The 16713-nt window shown below is 37.8% G+C and overlaps 1 protein-coding gene across 1 annotated transcript; it reads right to left on the reverse strand.

Annotated features, from left to right (window-relative positions):
* Window positions 1–143: 143 nt before the first annotated feature.
* LOC139744695 (uncharacterized) lies at window positions 144–14770 on the reverse strand. The gene is made up of 7 exons (XM_071655117.1): window positions 14743–14770; window positions 13110–13347; window positions 11750–11892; window positions 10849–10965; window positions 3217–3516; window positions 866–1017; window positions 144–479 (listed from the first exon to the last, which is right to left on the reverse strand). The coding sequence occupies exons 1-7, from the start codon at window positions 14768–14770 to the stop codon at window positions 144–146; spliced, it is 1314 nt and encodes a 437-aa protein (XP_071511218.1).
* Between the last annotated feature and the right edge of the window lie 1943 nt (window positions 14771–16713).

Genomic DNA, 16713 nt, shown 5'->3' on the forward strand with positions numbered 1-16713 from the left:
ACCTATTGAAATGATAATATTGTTCATATATTATTGTTATAATAAGAGTCTTAAAAAAGCAATAATGTGAATGAACTTCCTGAGCTTCTTCTCCTTTTTTAACATCCGATGAGCTGAACATGTAGGGACCTACGTCAGGTGATCTAAACTTTCGCTCCAAGCACCTTGATGACTGCGTCACGTAACGCGTAGAATTCCTCCTTAAAGTTGTAGACTTGCGCGTTGAGGCGCAGATATTTCTCCTTCTCGTCCCTCGTGACGGCAACGACCACGCCCTCTTTGGCTATCTCGCGACAGATTTCCCTCAGTCCGGTGGGATGCCAGAACTGTGCAAGACGCGGGGTCTTCGGCAGAGTGACGAGACACATAAAGGGCGCCCGCACCCTCCCCTCCAGTTTGATATAATTCGTCTGCCAGGCGTCGGCCAGCATCTCAGCGGCCCAGATCGTCAGCTCCGAGTTGTAGGCCGTGATTCGTTCCTGTGTCAGACCCAAAATCCCATGTTAGTAAAAGAATTCACTATTGTCGAATCTTTATAACCATAAAAAAGTCGATATAACATCATTATTACATCCATGACAATATTTTCGCCGTCCTTTGAATTAAAGCATTTATGACAAAACAATCTGGAAGGTTAATTAACTGGAACATTATTTTGACCTGGCACGACCTTGATGAAAAAAAAGGTCAAAAGTGGAGAACGATTGCAAAGCTGATTTGTCGCATTTTAAGAGTGTCATTTTGTCGCCTTTAAATGAATAATAAACAAACACAAGAAGTCAAACAAGCAGCAATTATGATGGCAATAACGATAAACATTTTATGGAAGTAACCATTCAAGTATCCTCAAAACAGTGTAACTCACCAAGCCGCCCAAGTAGCTGAGGTAATCTATCGCATGCCCGGCCATATAAAAAGGGATGTAATCTTTGGTGCCCGTGTAGTGAAAACGCTTGTGGAGGTCCTCGGAGAAAGTGTACAGGGACGACACGGCGGTGCGCAGCCAGTGATGGTGCCCTGGACGTGCGTAGAAGAGCGAGCAACCACGGGGGCAGAACAACCACTTGTGTAAATTACCTAGTATAGCCACATAGATTTGAAAAGACACACACACACCCATGAACACAAACACACAGAGACAAAAATAGCATAGGCGAATATATATATATATATATATATATATATATACATACATATATATGATATATAAATATATATGTATCATATCATATGGAGTATATCATACAGTCAGTAAGCTCTCTGTCACAACCTTTCCGTTTGCCATCTTGAAATATTTCCCAGCTCACGATTTTACTGTTTGTTTTGAGTGTGTGTTTTTGTTTGTTTGTTTCGTTGCTGTTGTTTTTAGCAAACAGCATCCAATGATGTGGTTTTCGCTTCCCAGAGTGATTTTTTACATAGTGTAAACACTGTGATCCTAGAGTTCTATACGCCATCAGCATTGCCAGATGCCCATCTGTATACGAGTATAGGCCTATCATACATCTGCTGATTAACAAATTTCCCTCATATCGACGTAAATAAGAAGTAGCCATAACAAAAGAAATCATGGGCATACATATTCGGGTAGGATTCGAACCTACATAGTACAACCTCCTGATCTCTGACCAGCATCTTATTCATTAGACCACCGAGCTTCCGTCCGACTGCCAGTGCTGGTTCTAATCCTAGTGTTTGCAGCGGATGAAACCGCGTATAATTATTCAAATTCATGCTACCATCGAGTTGTTTTTATTGCAGCTGATCAACAAACTGTCCAACATTGACGTAAAGAGGCGCTGTTCAAAAGGGACAGCAGATGATTATTATAGACGTAATGTTTAAGTACAAACAAATAAGCACGCACCAGGCAAGACCGAGAACACGGGCTGGAAGAGAGATTTATTGCAATCTTAGCAAGTCTAATTTTCCACGACCGACTGCAAAGGAATAATATTTCATGATTATGTTTGTTTATGTTATGCAATCTTCCTTTACATGCATGCGTACATGTGTGAGTGCGTGAGTGTGTGTAACTTGGGTGCATGTTAGTTCTTGTGATTGTGTCTGCTACAGCTGGGTTCTTTACCACAGAAAAGTGTGGTACGCATAATTATGTCGGCATTTTCATATTAGTTTGATTTGTTCTCTTTTTCTTTGCAGTCTTCTCGTTGGAAGAGGCCCACAATTTTGTAGATAATTAATCTGTTTGGTTATTTTTATTTCAGTGATGCTGATGTGAAATTGTTTGTTGATGACAGTCATTGTGAAGATTAATCACTTGCTGGTGTTATTGTGTTTTATCTCAGGACATTGATGGAAAACAGCTCAAACTGAGCAAGTCATCCTAAATAAATATATTTTAGTAAATGAATGAATAAATGAATACATTTACAATGGTGTATTTCAAATCTGGTATGAGTTATTTCGACTGTTATAAATGCACGTGACGCATATGCCAGATACGTCTAGTACACCCTTGTTTTGTTCCTGGACTAAATTTATATCGTAGACGAGATTTAAATAACGTTTGTCAATCTAAGGCAACGTCTCTATAAGTTAGGCCTACTCTCTAAAAAAATCGAGTGAAAATATTCACTCTTAAAGGAGTGAATACAAAAAAGAGTGAATTTAGAGTGAAATTGGAGTGAATTTTGAGTGAAAATGCTCATTTTCACTCATTTTGGAGTGACCTCAGGGATCACTCCTAAATCTTCGAGTGATCCCTGAGGTCACTCCAAAATGAGTGAAAATGAGCATTTTCACTCAAAATTCACTCCAATTTCACTCTAAATTCACTCTTTTTTGTATTCACTCCTTTAAGAGTGAATATTTTCACTCGATTTTTTTAGAGAGTATAACAAGTGAGTTAACAGCATATCAATAATCTATATAATGCTCATGTGATACAATATTGCAGTAGACCTACAAATTTGTCTAGTGGTTACAATGGTATAGGCCTAATTAGATTTTACTTCTTGATTTTAATTTGAATGGACGATATGTGAGTGCTCTTTGTAACTTTCATAAATTAATGATCCTTTCCTTGGAAACAGATGTCATTGAATTCACTCTATTCTATACTTTATCTTCTTTCAAGTTTTGTTATCTTATGACCTTCGTTAGTGACTTCCACACAGCTGTTACGATGTCGTTCTGTGTGTTTGTTACACGTCGTGCCTGTTTGATTCCATCGAGATGTGTGCTAGGACTTACCACCATTCACTAGGCCTACATCGCTCATTTGCCTACCGTAATAAAAGTCAGCGCCAAGGTCTTCCAGTCTCAACGAAACCTGGCCCGGCCCGTGCGCCCCGTCTACCGCGCTGATCACTCCCCGTTCGCGGCACATGCTCACAAGCTCTCTGATTGGAAACAAGATGGCGGATGTGCAGGGAATGTGGTCGATCAGGGCGAGCCGGATTCGCGGGTTTTCGTTGAGGGCTGTCACGTGACGCTCGAGTATTTCTTCCGTCGTCGTCTTGAAAGGTATGTGAATTTGTACCACGTCGATATCTTGTGGAAAATAAAATGAAACGTCACTGCATGGAGTTGTGACTACGTAATGCTCCCCGCAAAATAAGAAACTCTTGTAAAGTTGTGTGGTTTTAAGTATAAAACTTGAAATGGCGCTATAAAGTCTATGGCTGGTATGCCTCCGCCATTTTGTATTTGATTCTCACATAGGTCTGTTATACAGCTTCACAGTGTGAGACGACATTATTAAAGAAAAGAAATTACATTTTTTTTTGAAAGTTTGATGGCACAACATCAAAATGCGTTTAGTGTTTATACATTCCTTGAACCAGATTTCATTTGGATGGCTGAATATATTGTTCGGAGGGCAAGTATTCGGGAATAAGGGTATTTTCACTTAGGGCCTAAGGACGGACAGGGGTAGGACGGACGAACGGACAACCCGAAAACATACTAATGCCTCCTGCGACACTTCGTGCGGAGGCATTGTTACGGTATAGACGCTATGTTCTTATTATCAGTTGCCAATGCAAGTGATCAGGGAAAACTCTTTGGGAAACTAAAAAAAAAAATGTGAGAAAAGTTAATGGCATTTCATATTTTGAATTCCGGTGTCTAATAAACCTGTCTGCTGTATACACTATGTATGTCTACACGTGTATATTGTGTCCACATGGATTGTGGTGAGAGAGAGAGAGGGGGGGGGGGGATGAGTAGGGAGTTATCTGAGTGAAGTATTGCTGCATGACTTAACTTGTGTACTGAATTCCTGTAACCCAAATTTATCACAGATAAATATTCCAATTGTCACACCAACCCCCAACTAACATCGAGTACTCGTTCATTCTGCTCTACACATACCACCTTGTCGTTGATGTTGTTGTTCGTCTTCCTTTACATAAAAATAAAGGCCATTCGACGATTAAACTTTGACACAAAAAAAGTCACGTCCCTTTTTGTTTGCAGTTTGGTTACTTGTTTGGTTGCTTTGTGCAGAGGAATTTAAAAGCACACGAGCAATAACAAGAGACCACCACAAATATCAATTGAACTCTCAGCTAAGGGACGCTATGCTTCATGACTTTTACAGAATGTGTTCAAAAGTTCATCATAATGGTGTGGTCTTGATTTGTTCGACCGTGCTCGAGGTTTCTCGTAGCCTCGCCGTTACTCAATTATTATCCCACGGCGCAAATTCTCTGGAATCGAGTGCTCTGCATAGCCGCACTAAGAAGGTTTGTCGTCACGGCGGTGGCGATCTACAAAAGGGCTTTTGTAACTATTCGATCAAGAGAAGCCCACAACCATGGCAACTGCAAAAGAGCTCGGAGAGCATGACCCCCGCCAAAACCACAGAGAGTCACATATCGCAATATAGACCAAAATATAACACTAATGTTTGTCTTGTTTCTCAATATTACCAGTATTTCTCTTTTGTTCGCTTATGTCACTCTCTATGGCATAAAAATTCGTAATGTCAATGTTTGAACTTCAACAGAATGATGATTAATGAGAAAAAAGTCAATAATGAAGGCAAAAGGAAGATATTCAAGTATGTGTAGAGAACACTGACTTCCGAATATCAACATAATAGAATAATGAAAAACCCTCTTTTCTTCACATATTGCATTGTACATGGCTTCTACTTCTGGATCGCCAGATCCTAAATAATAGACTGCGATCTGAATTAGTTTTAGATTTAGAATTAGATTTTAACAGACCTTATCATGGAGATGTTGTTCGTTCATTTAATTTTTTTTTGGATGATACCCCATTTTTTTTTTTGTTTCGCGCGCAAAAAAAAAAAAATCAAAAATCAAAAATCAAAAATCAAAAAGTGCAATGTACCGTCCTCTATTCCGGAAGGCGAATAATCCTAAGTGAAAATCGTGACTCCGGCTCAAGATCTGATACAACATTACTTTGTGTCTCTTGCCATAACGAATGTAGTCTGAAATATCCATCAAATTTCATTTCACAGCTTTTTAAGCGATATTGCAGAAACAGACAATTCCGGCAAATACATCCTTCCTGGCTGAGCTAGTAACAACCCATACCATTTTCGGACTCCATTTATTTACCAAGATTTGTTAATCTTCATATACTTTATGTTCTGCGTTATGGCTAATCGACTTAACGCAGCATTTGACTCCCTTGATGACGATGAACTCTTTGATTTGTTTAGACGCTCGCCTACAGAATCAAGAAGTCAGATCAATTCACGTTCTTCTGCACTTTATGAAAACCTCGTTGCCAATAATGTTAATTTTTTTTTCTAATGATTTGTTTAATGATTTTGACTTTGAACATGATTCCACTTTAATCTCCTCCAAATATGTTACGGTTGATCAATTTAAAGATTTTGTGAAAGATTTTTCAGAAAGTATATTTTCTATAGTACATTTGAATATTAGGAGTATGAATAAGCATTTTGATGAATTACAGGTATTGTTAGATAATCAAAATAAACAACAAATATCTGTAATAGGTTTAACTGAAACATGGTTATCATCTGATATTAATTTACCGTATGCATTGAATGGTTATGATTTGATTGTAAATAATAGAGTGAATAGGACCGGCGGCGGGGTTGCGATTTATTTATCCAATGACCTTGAGTTTGATACTTGTGATGATTTAAATATAATGAATGATATAATAGAGTCTTTGTTTGTTGAAATCTCCATCCCTCAAAGTAAAAATATAATAGTTGGCGTTGTTTATAGACCCCCAAACTCCAGTTCTAAAGATTTTTTAGATAGTATGACGAATTTATTAAAAAGCCCTCGTTTTGTTAATAAATGTATTTATATAATGGGTGATTTTAATATTGACTTGATTAAGAGTGATGATAATACGTCACAAGAATTTCTTGAATTATTTTTATCATCCTCTTTTTTGCCATTAATTTCCAAACCTACACGTGTTACAAATCATTCTGCCACCCTCCTTGATAATATTTTCACTAATTCTTTACAAGTTTTGAATTCTTCTATAATTTTATCCGATATGACCGATCACTTTCCAATTATAACATGCTGTGACCTTAAACATTCAGTTAATAAGTCTTATTTTCCTTTATTTAAACGTAGAGCCACACCAGAAAATTTAGCTAGTCTTGACGCTTGTTTAGACAGGGTTGATTGGTCAAGTGTTTGTGATACTGATGATGTTAATGTATCATTTGATAATTTTATGGAGATAATCAATAAGCATTTAGATGATTATATTCCTAAACTAAAAGATAAGTCAGTAAATTATAAAACAATACCTAAACTTCCATGGATTTCGAAATCTCTTCTCCGTTCAATTAACAGAAAAAATAGGTTGTATTATAAATTCAAAATGAAAAAAACTGAGGAGTCAAAAAATAAATATACATCATATAAGAATATTTTGATTAAGGTCATACGATCTGAAAAGCGGAAATATTATACCATTCAGATAGAAAAATATAAACATGACGTGAAGAATACATGGAAGATATTAAAGCAGGCCATGAATATATCAAAAAAGAAATTGAATATTACAAAAATAAGATTTGATAATAAAATTGTTGAAGATCCTGGTGATATAGGAAATATTTTTAATTCTTATTTTGCAATGATTGGAGAGAATCTGGCAAAAGAAGTACCGCAGTCCGATACGCATTTTGCAAAATTTTTAGGTCAATCCAATCCCAGTTCTATTTTCTTAGCTCCAACTACGAAATATGAAATAATAGACATTGTTGCTGCAATGAATGATAAACGAAGTGCCGGTTATGATGATATAAGTAATTTTATTATAAAGGGAATTATATTTTCTATTGCTGACCCACTTTCTCATATTTTTAATAAATCCATATTACATGGTGTTTTTCCTGATTGTATGAAAATAGCTAAGGTGTGTCCTTTATTCAAAAAAGGAGACAGTTTTGATATAAGTAATTATAGACCTATTTCTCTACTTTCATCCATATCTAAGGTTTTGGAAAAATTGATATTTACAAGAACGATTAAATTTCTCAATTATTATAATGTTTTTACAAATTCTCAATTTGGGTTTCGTCAGAAACACAGCACCATTCATGCTCTTTTGAAGTTTATTGATAACGCCGCACATACTATAGATGACCATTCTCATCTTGTTGGTATCTTCCTGGACTTCTCCAAGGCCTTCGATACAATTAATCACGAAATTTTACTTCATAAATTGTCTCATTATGGTATACGAGGGAAGGCCTTGGAATGGTTCAGGAGTTACCTGCAAAACCGAAAACAATATGTATTTTTGAACGAGCACAGTTCTAGTCTTGAAGTTATTAAATGTGGCGTCCCTCAGGGGAGTATATTAGGACCTTTACTTTTCATCATTTACATAAATGATTTTTGTAGATCATCCGATATACTTTCTTTTATACTTTTTGCCGATGATTCAAACATTTTCTTCTCCCACCAAAATCCAATCACTCTTGTCGATACTGTTAATTCTGAATTTAAAAAAGTGACTCAATGGATAAGAGCCAATAAATTATCACTGAATCTTCAGAAAACTAACTACATGTTATTCAGTAAGTCTATAGAAGTTTTACGCACAGATATCATCTTTGATGACGTTCATTTAGAGCGTGTATCACATACAAAGTTTCTCGGTATTACAGTAGACGATAAACTTTCGTGGAAGCCTCATATTATTAATATTAGTAAAATAATTTCGCGTAATATTGGTATTATTAATAGACTTAAATCTCATATCCCGTCGTCTTCCTTGCTGACGTTGTATTTTTCATTGATATTACCTTATTTAAATTATGGAATTTTAGCATGGGGCAGTGCCCATCAAACTTTATTAGATAGATTATTGTTATTACAAAAAAAAGGCACTTCGTATCATTTGTGGCGTTTTTCCATGTTCCCATGCAGATCCATTATTTGTTAGATATAAGATTTTAAAAATCAAAGATTTGTTTTTCTTTCAGCTGGGTCAGTTTATGTTTAATTATAACACAAATGCACTTCCTAGCATTTTTGATTCAATGTTTCCACGAAATCAATCTTTTCATAATTATCCCACCAGGCGATCAAATGAGTTTCATTTACCCCTTCTGAGAACGTTATTGGCTCAAAATACATTTATATACAGTGGCCCTAGATTTTGGAATTCTTTAAGTTGTGATATAAAAAATTCTTTATCTTTGAATTCGTTTAAGCGTAAGTTAAAATTTTTTTTTTGTTGAACTCATATTAAGCTATATATGATTCATTACCTAGCTGGTCTTTACAGCCTAAGGGTTCATCGTCAATCATTGATTTCATCATTGTGTATTTTTTACATTATCTTATTTGTATAAACTTTGTTCGGCTGATCGAGCTGAAACACCTCAATTCCCTCTTCTGATCCAGATGTACAGCACCTCAATTCCATCTTCTGATCCCGATGTTCAGCGTGTTGGCTTTTCCTTTCACTTCCTTTTTCTTTCTCTCCTTTCTTTCCATTGTTCTTTTGTGTTTTATTACTGTCATGGTATACCCTACTGTAAAGTCATGTAAAGTCGTTGTGTTTCTACTGTCTTGTTCTGTCCTGTCTTGTTCTCTCCTGTCTTTGTAAAAAAAAAGTTCAATGTATTCACAAGAATCCTTTGAGTGGTTCACAATTTACAAGCATGCTTTTCAGTGAACCTCTCAGTTCTTTCTTTCTTTTTTCCCCTCCAAACATAACTTTGTATTTTGCCGACATGCATGTATAATTTCGTATTTGTTAAACATTATCTACCATGTAAAGTCGAATACATGCCTATGTTATATCTTCTGATTCATTTCGTGTTATGTTTGACGAAAAAGAAAGAAGGAATGAAATAAATGAAAAATGAAAAAAAAAAATGAAATCCGAAAACGACTCCGAACGTTCGTTGGTAGGCATTCACGTTTTTCCCATTTTCAGATGAACAAAGTTTCGGAGCATGAACCTTCACAACAAGCTACAAATGTTCCCAATAATGAACCCTATTTAAATTTTGGAATAAAGGATATCTAGGTAAACTGAATTTGTGTGTTTCGATAACACGAACCATTGGAATACCGAATCTTATTTTCATTTTTTAATAGACAAACCTTTGGAATAACCCTGGAGGAATAACGAACGTCACCCGATTTGTCATGCGTGCACTCTCACTATGTGCGCCCGTTCATTATATGTATTTCATGTATAATCTTGTTATTCTCCTCATTCTTCTTCTTCTTCTTCTTTGTTTTTTTTTTTCTTCTTCTTCTTTCATGTGATCTGCATGTTCTTTACAATGTGTCGGGGCTGCGAATCTCACAGGTCCATGCAGCTCTATTCCAGCGGGTGAGCCGAGGCGGAGGGCCGAGGTCGCCACTGTCAGAAAAAAAACGTAAGGCGCCGTCTGTTCCTGTTCGCATATGCTTTAGTACTACTCAGTCTCTAGGTTTGTTTGTTTGTTTATTTGTTTGTTCATTTCCATCTGAGAAGATGGCTGGATAGCTCATATTCAGCTACGCTAAGCTGGTCTTCCATGGGGTCCAGTTGGATGTGAGGTGGAACCACTTCACCGCGTTAAACACCCTGCTCTTTGCGATGAATGAATGAAGCGGGATCTTAAACGTGCATGAGTTGTTACTCTCTCATACACGGGACCTCCATTTTATGTCCTATCCGAGGGACAGAGTGTTTTGCCTCTTGCTAGAGGGGACGGCATGCTTACACACAACAATGCTCAGTCCAGACTCGGGTTCGAACCCGGGCCTTTAGGATCGTGAGACAGACGCGCTACCGACTGAGCCAACTCACCGCCATGATATGTGAGTTCTAGGTTTGGGCTTGGTATTATTGGAGTATTATTGGAGTGATGGTGACCGTGTCCAGATGGTACCATTCGCTACTGTCTGATTGCATGTTTGGGTTGGAGCTGTAGCAAGGGCTCAAGGGTTCCTGCATGCCAACTGAAAGGACGAGAAGGGCGAAAGTCAAGGGTCCAAGGGATACGCATTTTCTTGATTCAAACGTAAAGAATTTTTGAAGGGTCTTGGGTGGCCTTCTGCTTATATTAGCTATACAAGTGTGATTTTCTCTACGAAGAGATGGAGGGAAGATGCATGCGACAGTTCAGGCAGGCGCCATGATCACTGATGTAGGACTGGGAGGCAACGATGATCCCCATGGTGTCAATGAACCATATATGAGGCTATAGAGTTGCCTAACCTCGAATCCTTCTGGTGAGCCTCGGAAACGGCAATATTGCAGGTGAATGACAACACGAGATATGCTATACTGCTAATATTCATGCCTGACAAAAACTATCAAATCCTTTGTGATTCGTTCAAATCTGTTCTAATATTCAATAATGTGTATGCTATCGTCTTTTCGTCTTACCCGGTCTCCGACTCGTGAGAATCTGTACCGTCTGCTCGACCGACATGTACGTGTGATTCGTCATCAATATCTGATCCCCAGCCTCGAAGTGAAAAGATTGCAGGATACTGTTGGTTGCTGCAGGTTGAGACATTCAAGAGAGTTGTGGTAACGATGTGAAAGCTGGGGATTTCGGAAATGATCATGAAATGCTTCATTTCTATTGTTTGTCGCCAAAAAGTTGAAGTGTTACATCTACGACAGTGTGTTGAGGATGGACTTGTTAGACAGCCCCCTACCCAACACGAGTGACACGCACACATTCACCCGCTCCCAGATCAAGAAAGAGACGGACTTGGTTTTTATGTATACATTTTTATGTGTGTGTATAATGTATCATACTGTCTGTTAGTTTTTATGATCAAATGCTTGGAGAAATATGTGAAAAGAGAAAACGTTAATTTGACTCTTATATAATGAATAGAGTGAAATAGTATAAACATATAGTTATAGAAGTTAAATCAAATCCATGGTATGAAAACAAGAAAGTTGTCAAATTGCACAATTTCACAAGTTTTCACGAGACATATTATGGTCGCAAAATAGTGGAGCTAATGGCGTCATCACCTCACCATATTCTCAGCATATCATTATCATCACACCCATTTTTTTGTTTTGAACATGTGCATAATAAAAAAAAAATGACTCCACCGCATATTTTATGACGGTACAAGTTACACTATTTTTATAGATGGTTTTGCAACGGCGGCGTGGGTATTGATAGAGATCTTTACTCCGAGAACACCAGTTCTCATCGAATAAAAAAAAAAAATTTGTTTGGTCACATTAGTGCTTGACTAATCCCCATTGAACAATCTGTTATCACACTTTACAACACAAGACATGACATGCTGTTACCCACCAGTTGTTGCATTTTCGATGAGCAGCAAGTTTTCAGGCTGTGCTGCCACGAAATCGGCTACTTGCTTTGCAGCGTTCTTGTACAAATCCAGCGCTTTAAATCTATACCACAGCTCTGGATTGGATTCCATTTCTTCAAGCATCCTGCATGTGGACAAAGTGCATCAAAAGAGGTTACAACAAGACTGTCAGTAATGTTTCCGGAGGGATACATATTTTATACAAAAGAAAAATCATGATGATAACTGAAAGGTTCTATATGTTTTTGATGCTTCCGCTGTTATGTATAGAAATATTTGTGAAAAAGAAAAAAACGAAAGTGATTTGACGGAGTTTCAAAGGGTCGATATTGTGATCATGAACATTTATGGTTAAAAATAATTATTCGATCTGAGCTGTGTATAATTATGTGTACACGTAAATTACCAACATACCTGCGCATTTCTGGGCCCCGTTTCATAAAACTTGTTATCAGTGACAAGTTGTGATAGTTGTTATAAGCTACTGAAGTCCTTGCATCTGATTGGCTGAGAGTAAATTTGTCATAGAAATGTGGCAGTTTGTCACTGATAACAATTTTTATGAAACGGGACTAAGATTAGACTATAATTGAATATTCATATCTTATTATGCCTAAAAAAAAGCAAAACAAAAAATATCGATGAACGGAGGAAGAATATTAGATGCACGCTCTAGCATTACATGATATACACATCTACGATTTGACGTTGTCATTGGTTGTTAAGGAGAATAAAACCCACGTTTACAAATGCTAATTGAGGGGATGTCGCAATATCATAATAGCTTAACACATAAGCGAAGTTTGAGGAAAATCGGAATCCTTTAAAAACTATGAATTTTCAAAGTTTTGGTGGGCTGGATGAGATGAAAAGACTACAACAGACGTATCACGTATGGGAAACGATATGAATAAAACAAGCAAAATGCAACATATTTTCACTTTCTAGCCTAATAAAAGAGCTCTTGACTATCCTCGTTTAGAAAGCAAGGGGCATGAAATACAGTAACAAGAAAGTGTACTCAACATAAAACATGAATTTTTGCGGAATTCCCTGCATACATCATGCATTTTCTGTATGTCGTTGTACATATAGGTCGTACGTGACATCACAATCTGTAGTTTTCAGTTTTCTCATCCAGCGATGGCGGTACCAAAACTTTAAAAATTCACAACTTTGAACGGATTTGCCTCAAACTTCGCTAATGTGTTCCAGGAGCATTCTGCATTCCCTCATTCCACACGTATTATCGTATATTGGGTTTCGATTTCCTTTCGAAGTTTCGAAGGATGGTGATAGGCCTATACAGACAAAAGAGAGAGGGGAATACAATGAACAAACCTCTGCTGAATTTTCAACAAGCTCTTCGGCACACTTCCGTAAGACCCGTGGTTAACATAGGCCAGGTCTACCGGGATGAAGAACTCTCGCTCCCGGAGACTTCTCCCGAATTCCGGAGGTTCACAGTGCTTGGTGAGCGAGTGCGTGGACATGCTTCTGGCAACGGTTAGCCCATGTCCTAGGTAGTGGGCAGATGTTGCTCCACGACACACCGGTACGAACTGCCGTAAGGTTCGGGCTGATATTAGAGAGACAGAAAATAGCCGAGAAAGTTATAAAGAAGGAATTCGCCCACTCTTCTGGTCTGTTACCATTCTTCTCGTCTTTTTACAAGCAAGAATTGATGAACATAATATGGTTGCATCCCAACAGTGCAAATAACTTATCATGGGTATGTGGGTTGTGGGTAGTTAAGGTCTTCCCATATGCAACACCACGTAAATTCATTTTGCTCATGTTATAAGTATAAACATTGTCGCATAAAAAAAAAAAGAGATGAAAAATGGTTTCTCGCGACTACTTATTTTCTTTGCTCTAGAGCAAAGTGCCGTTATGTGAGACGCACAAATTCTTGCATAAAAACTGTATAGTTGATTCTTTGGCCGCTATACCATGAACTATTAATAGCACGGGCGATCAGTCAAACAGCGGATTCAATTAAAATTATGGATGCTAGAAACAGATGACGACCAAGTAAGACTTAACATTTTAGCAAACTTGATTTACAGAGAAAAGAGAACTGTGTACATGATATACCTGTGTGTTTTGGGTTTTTGTTCTTTTTGTATTTTTACATTTTTACTTATAGAATTCATACATTATACATCTGTGCCGGTTTCAGGGGAACTGGTTGGTTTATCATTATCATTTTTTTTTTGGGGGGGGGGGTAGGTTATCGTGTATTTGTTTTTAAGTTTGATGGGACCACATACTTTACTTGTCTGCACCTCAGACATAGAATCTCAATTCTTATTTACCTATCTGGTTTAAAACATTGTAATACGGCGGCGGTAACAGGGGGCTTCAAAAATATAGGAAGATGATCCAATGGGGGTACGCAAGGAGCCAGGCGTATTGCTGTATGCCAGTGTATAAATCAACTATTTTTAGGCATACTGAACCCCCCCCCCCCCCCGCCAAGATATGACTGATATTAAACATTAAAGGGATGATACGGTATTTGGTGAAGTGTGGATTCAGCTTTCGACCTTTTTGCGAGAAACTTAGAAACTACTTTATGAAATTGTAAAGAGCGCACAAACAATTCTACGATGAATTCAAAGTTTATTCGATGAAAATCGGTTTTGAAATGGCTCGTGAAATATCATAAAACAAAGTAAAAGAGAGCAATCCTATTAAAAGATGGGTCCCTTCTTTAATGGGGATCGCTTTGTTTTGGACAACTTAGCCATTTCAAAACCAGTGCTCATCAAATAAACTTTGAATTCCTCTTAGAATGACATGCTCTTTATTATTCCATAAAAGATCTCATCACCGAAAAACGTTTGAAACCTGAAGCCCCATCTCAACCGAAACTGATCTATCCCTTTCACATAAAAGAGCCCTCACCCAAACCAAAGAAGTCTTTATGGAGAAAACTGCTGCAGCAAAGAGAGGTATATAATTTGCTTACCTGTTACAGTAATGTTGCTTGGAGCCATGGTTGATATCACCGCCACTGTTTGCAGGAGGCTCTGATATATAATTCATGAACGAAATCATGTGGCTTTATGACCCAATTTTGCGTGCGCTTGTCTGATTCTCTCCCCCCCCCCCCTCTCTATCTATCCATCTATTTATCTATTCATCTGCAGTATCTATCTTTCTACTAGGTCTACATGTACTTTCCTGGCAGCGACAATACACCACGCTATCCTTGGTTACCGGCAATGACACGATGAACTTGGAACAACCACCAAGGCCCCGAAATGGCAACATTGTTATGTTAATAGCCCAAGGCTGACAGGGCTTGTCGCATAAAAGACAGAGATTATTAACCCTTTTCGTGCCAATGAGTCAAATATGCACGAATGGCACACACACACACACACACACACACACATTCACATACACACATAGACATTCACACACACACATTCACACACACACACACACACACACACACACACACACACACACACACACACACACACATTCATGGACAGAAAATAACTGGTACACGGATGATGAATGCCGGGGGTGAACATGCACTATGACTTTTTTTTTTAAATTCAATTGTCGCCCTCAGTCATGTCTGTTGAAAGATTGCCAATACTAACTGTACATCTTAGCAAACATTCAAGTCGTGCTCAGTCAAGGAAAAGGTGCAGTCCAATTAATGTCTTCTGTTAATCATAGATTAGCAGTCAGGGGCGGATCCAGGAATTCTGTAAAGAGGGGGCGCGTTTACAAGATTAAAGGGGGGGGCACGCACCCCTCCCCCATTTTTTCTTTTTATTTCTTTTGTTTCAACAAAAAATAAAGGGGGGGGGGGGCTTGCGCCGGTTGCGGTCCTCCCTGGATCCGCCCCTGGCAGTGATTGATATGAAGAATTATGAACCTGAACAAAAGTGGTATAATATTAGAAAATATATCGCAGACATTTAGATATTCATTTGGCCAAATAAGAGATAATCACCGTGTACTAAATCAATTCATGTCAAAAGATATTTGCATTGCACAGGTCTCTTACACTAAGGACAGTTTCTATGGAATTTGTGACTTGAACTTCACTGTCATCTGGAATTGTCATTTCTCTACCTTTTTGTACTTCTTTTTTATGATTAAATTCCTAGTTATTTGATATTGTTATTTTCTAAGCCTCCTAATAGGGCTCGACCAGATCTTACAAGTACATACGGTATATAGGATCAACCATCGGGAGTACCGTACAGTCGTGTAGCCTACCCATACTATAATATAATGGTTCCTGATCCACCCTAAACTTAATCAAAATGAAAGAGAACCATGTCCAATGAATGGACAGTCTTACCTTTCGTAGCTATTCCACTGCTTCTTCAAATTACTTCCACGACTCAAGTGAACAAACAAGCCCAAGATTCCAGACAAATTCGTTAATACGTGAAATGTGGTCTTCAATTTATTTATTTTTTCCTTCACCTAGACCACGTCACTCTGGAAAATTGCAATCCAATATCAAAATTATTTACAAAAAGAAGAAAACGAAACTTTGGCAGATTTTTTATTGTTCATGGTGATGAGTATAATTTGACTTTGTACTGAAATCCCCAATTTGCACTCCGAGTGGGTAACATAATTATTACGCACTTTGTGTCCATCAGTTATTAGATAGAAACTCGCGAGTATAGACAAAGCTACTTATCTTGTCTCGTTCAGTGGAATCTCTTGCTTTTGATGTACGACCCTGGACAGATTGAGCTGGTCAACTGCTGGAGTACCGAAGATTTAAAGGTGACACAGCTCTACATTACATAAAAAAAGTGTAAAACCGTCACACGAGTAGGTCAATTATAAAGCATACCAGCGCTATATGGAGGAAAACATGTCCAAAAACGTTCACAGTCTACAAGCACTCCCTCGTTTACCCGACATCAAGGCATATTCAGCAAAACGGTTGATCAAT

The sequence above is a fragment of the Diadema antillarum genome, unplaced genomic scaffold, assembly GCF_040938485.1.
Source record: "Diadema antillarum isolate AM-2024a unplaced genomic scaffold, OU_Dant_1.0 seq00001204_RagTag, whole genome shotgun sequence".
NCBI classification, from domain to species: domain Eukaryota; kingdom Metazoa; phylum Echinodermata; class Echinoidea; order Diadematoida; family Diadematidae; genus Diadema; species Diadema antillarum.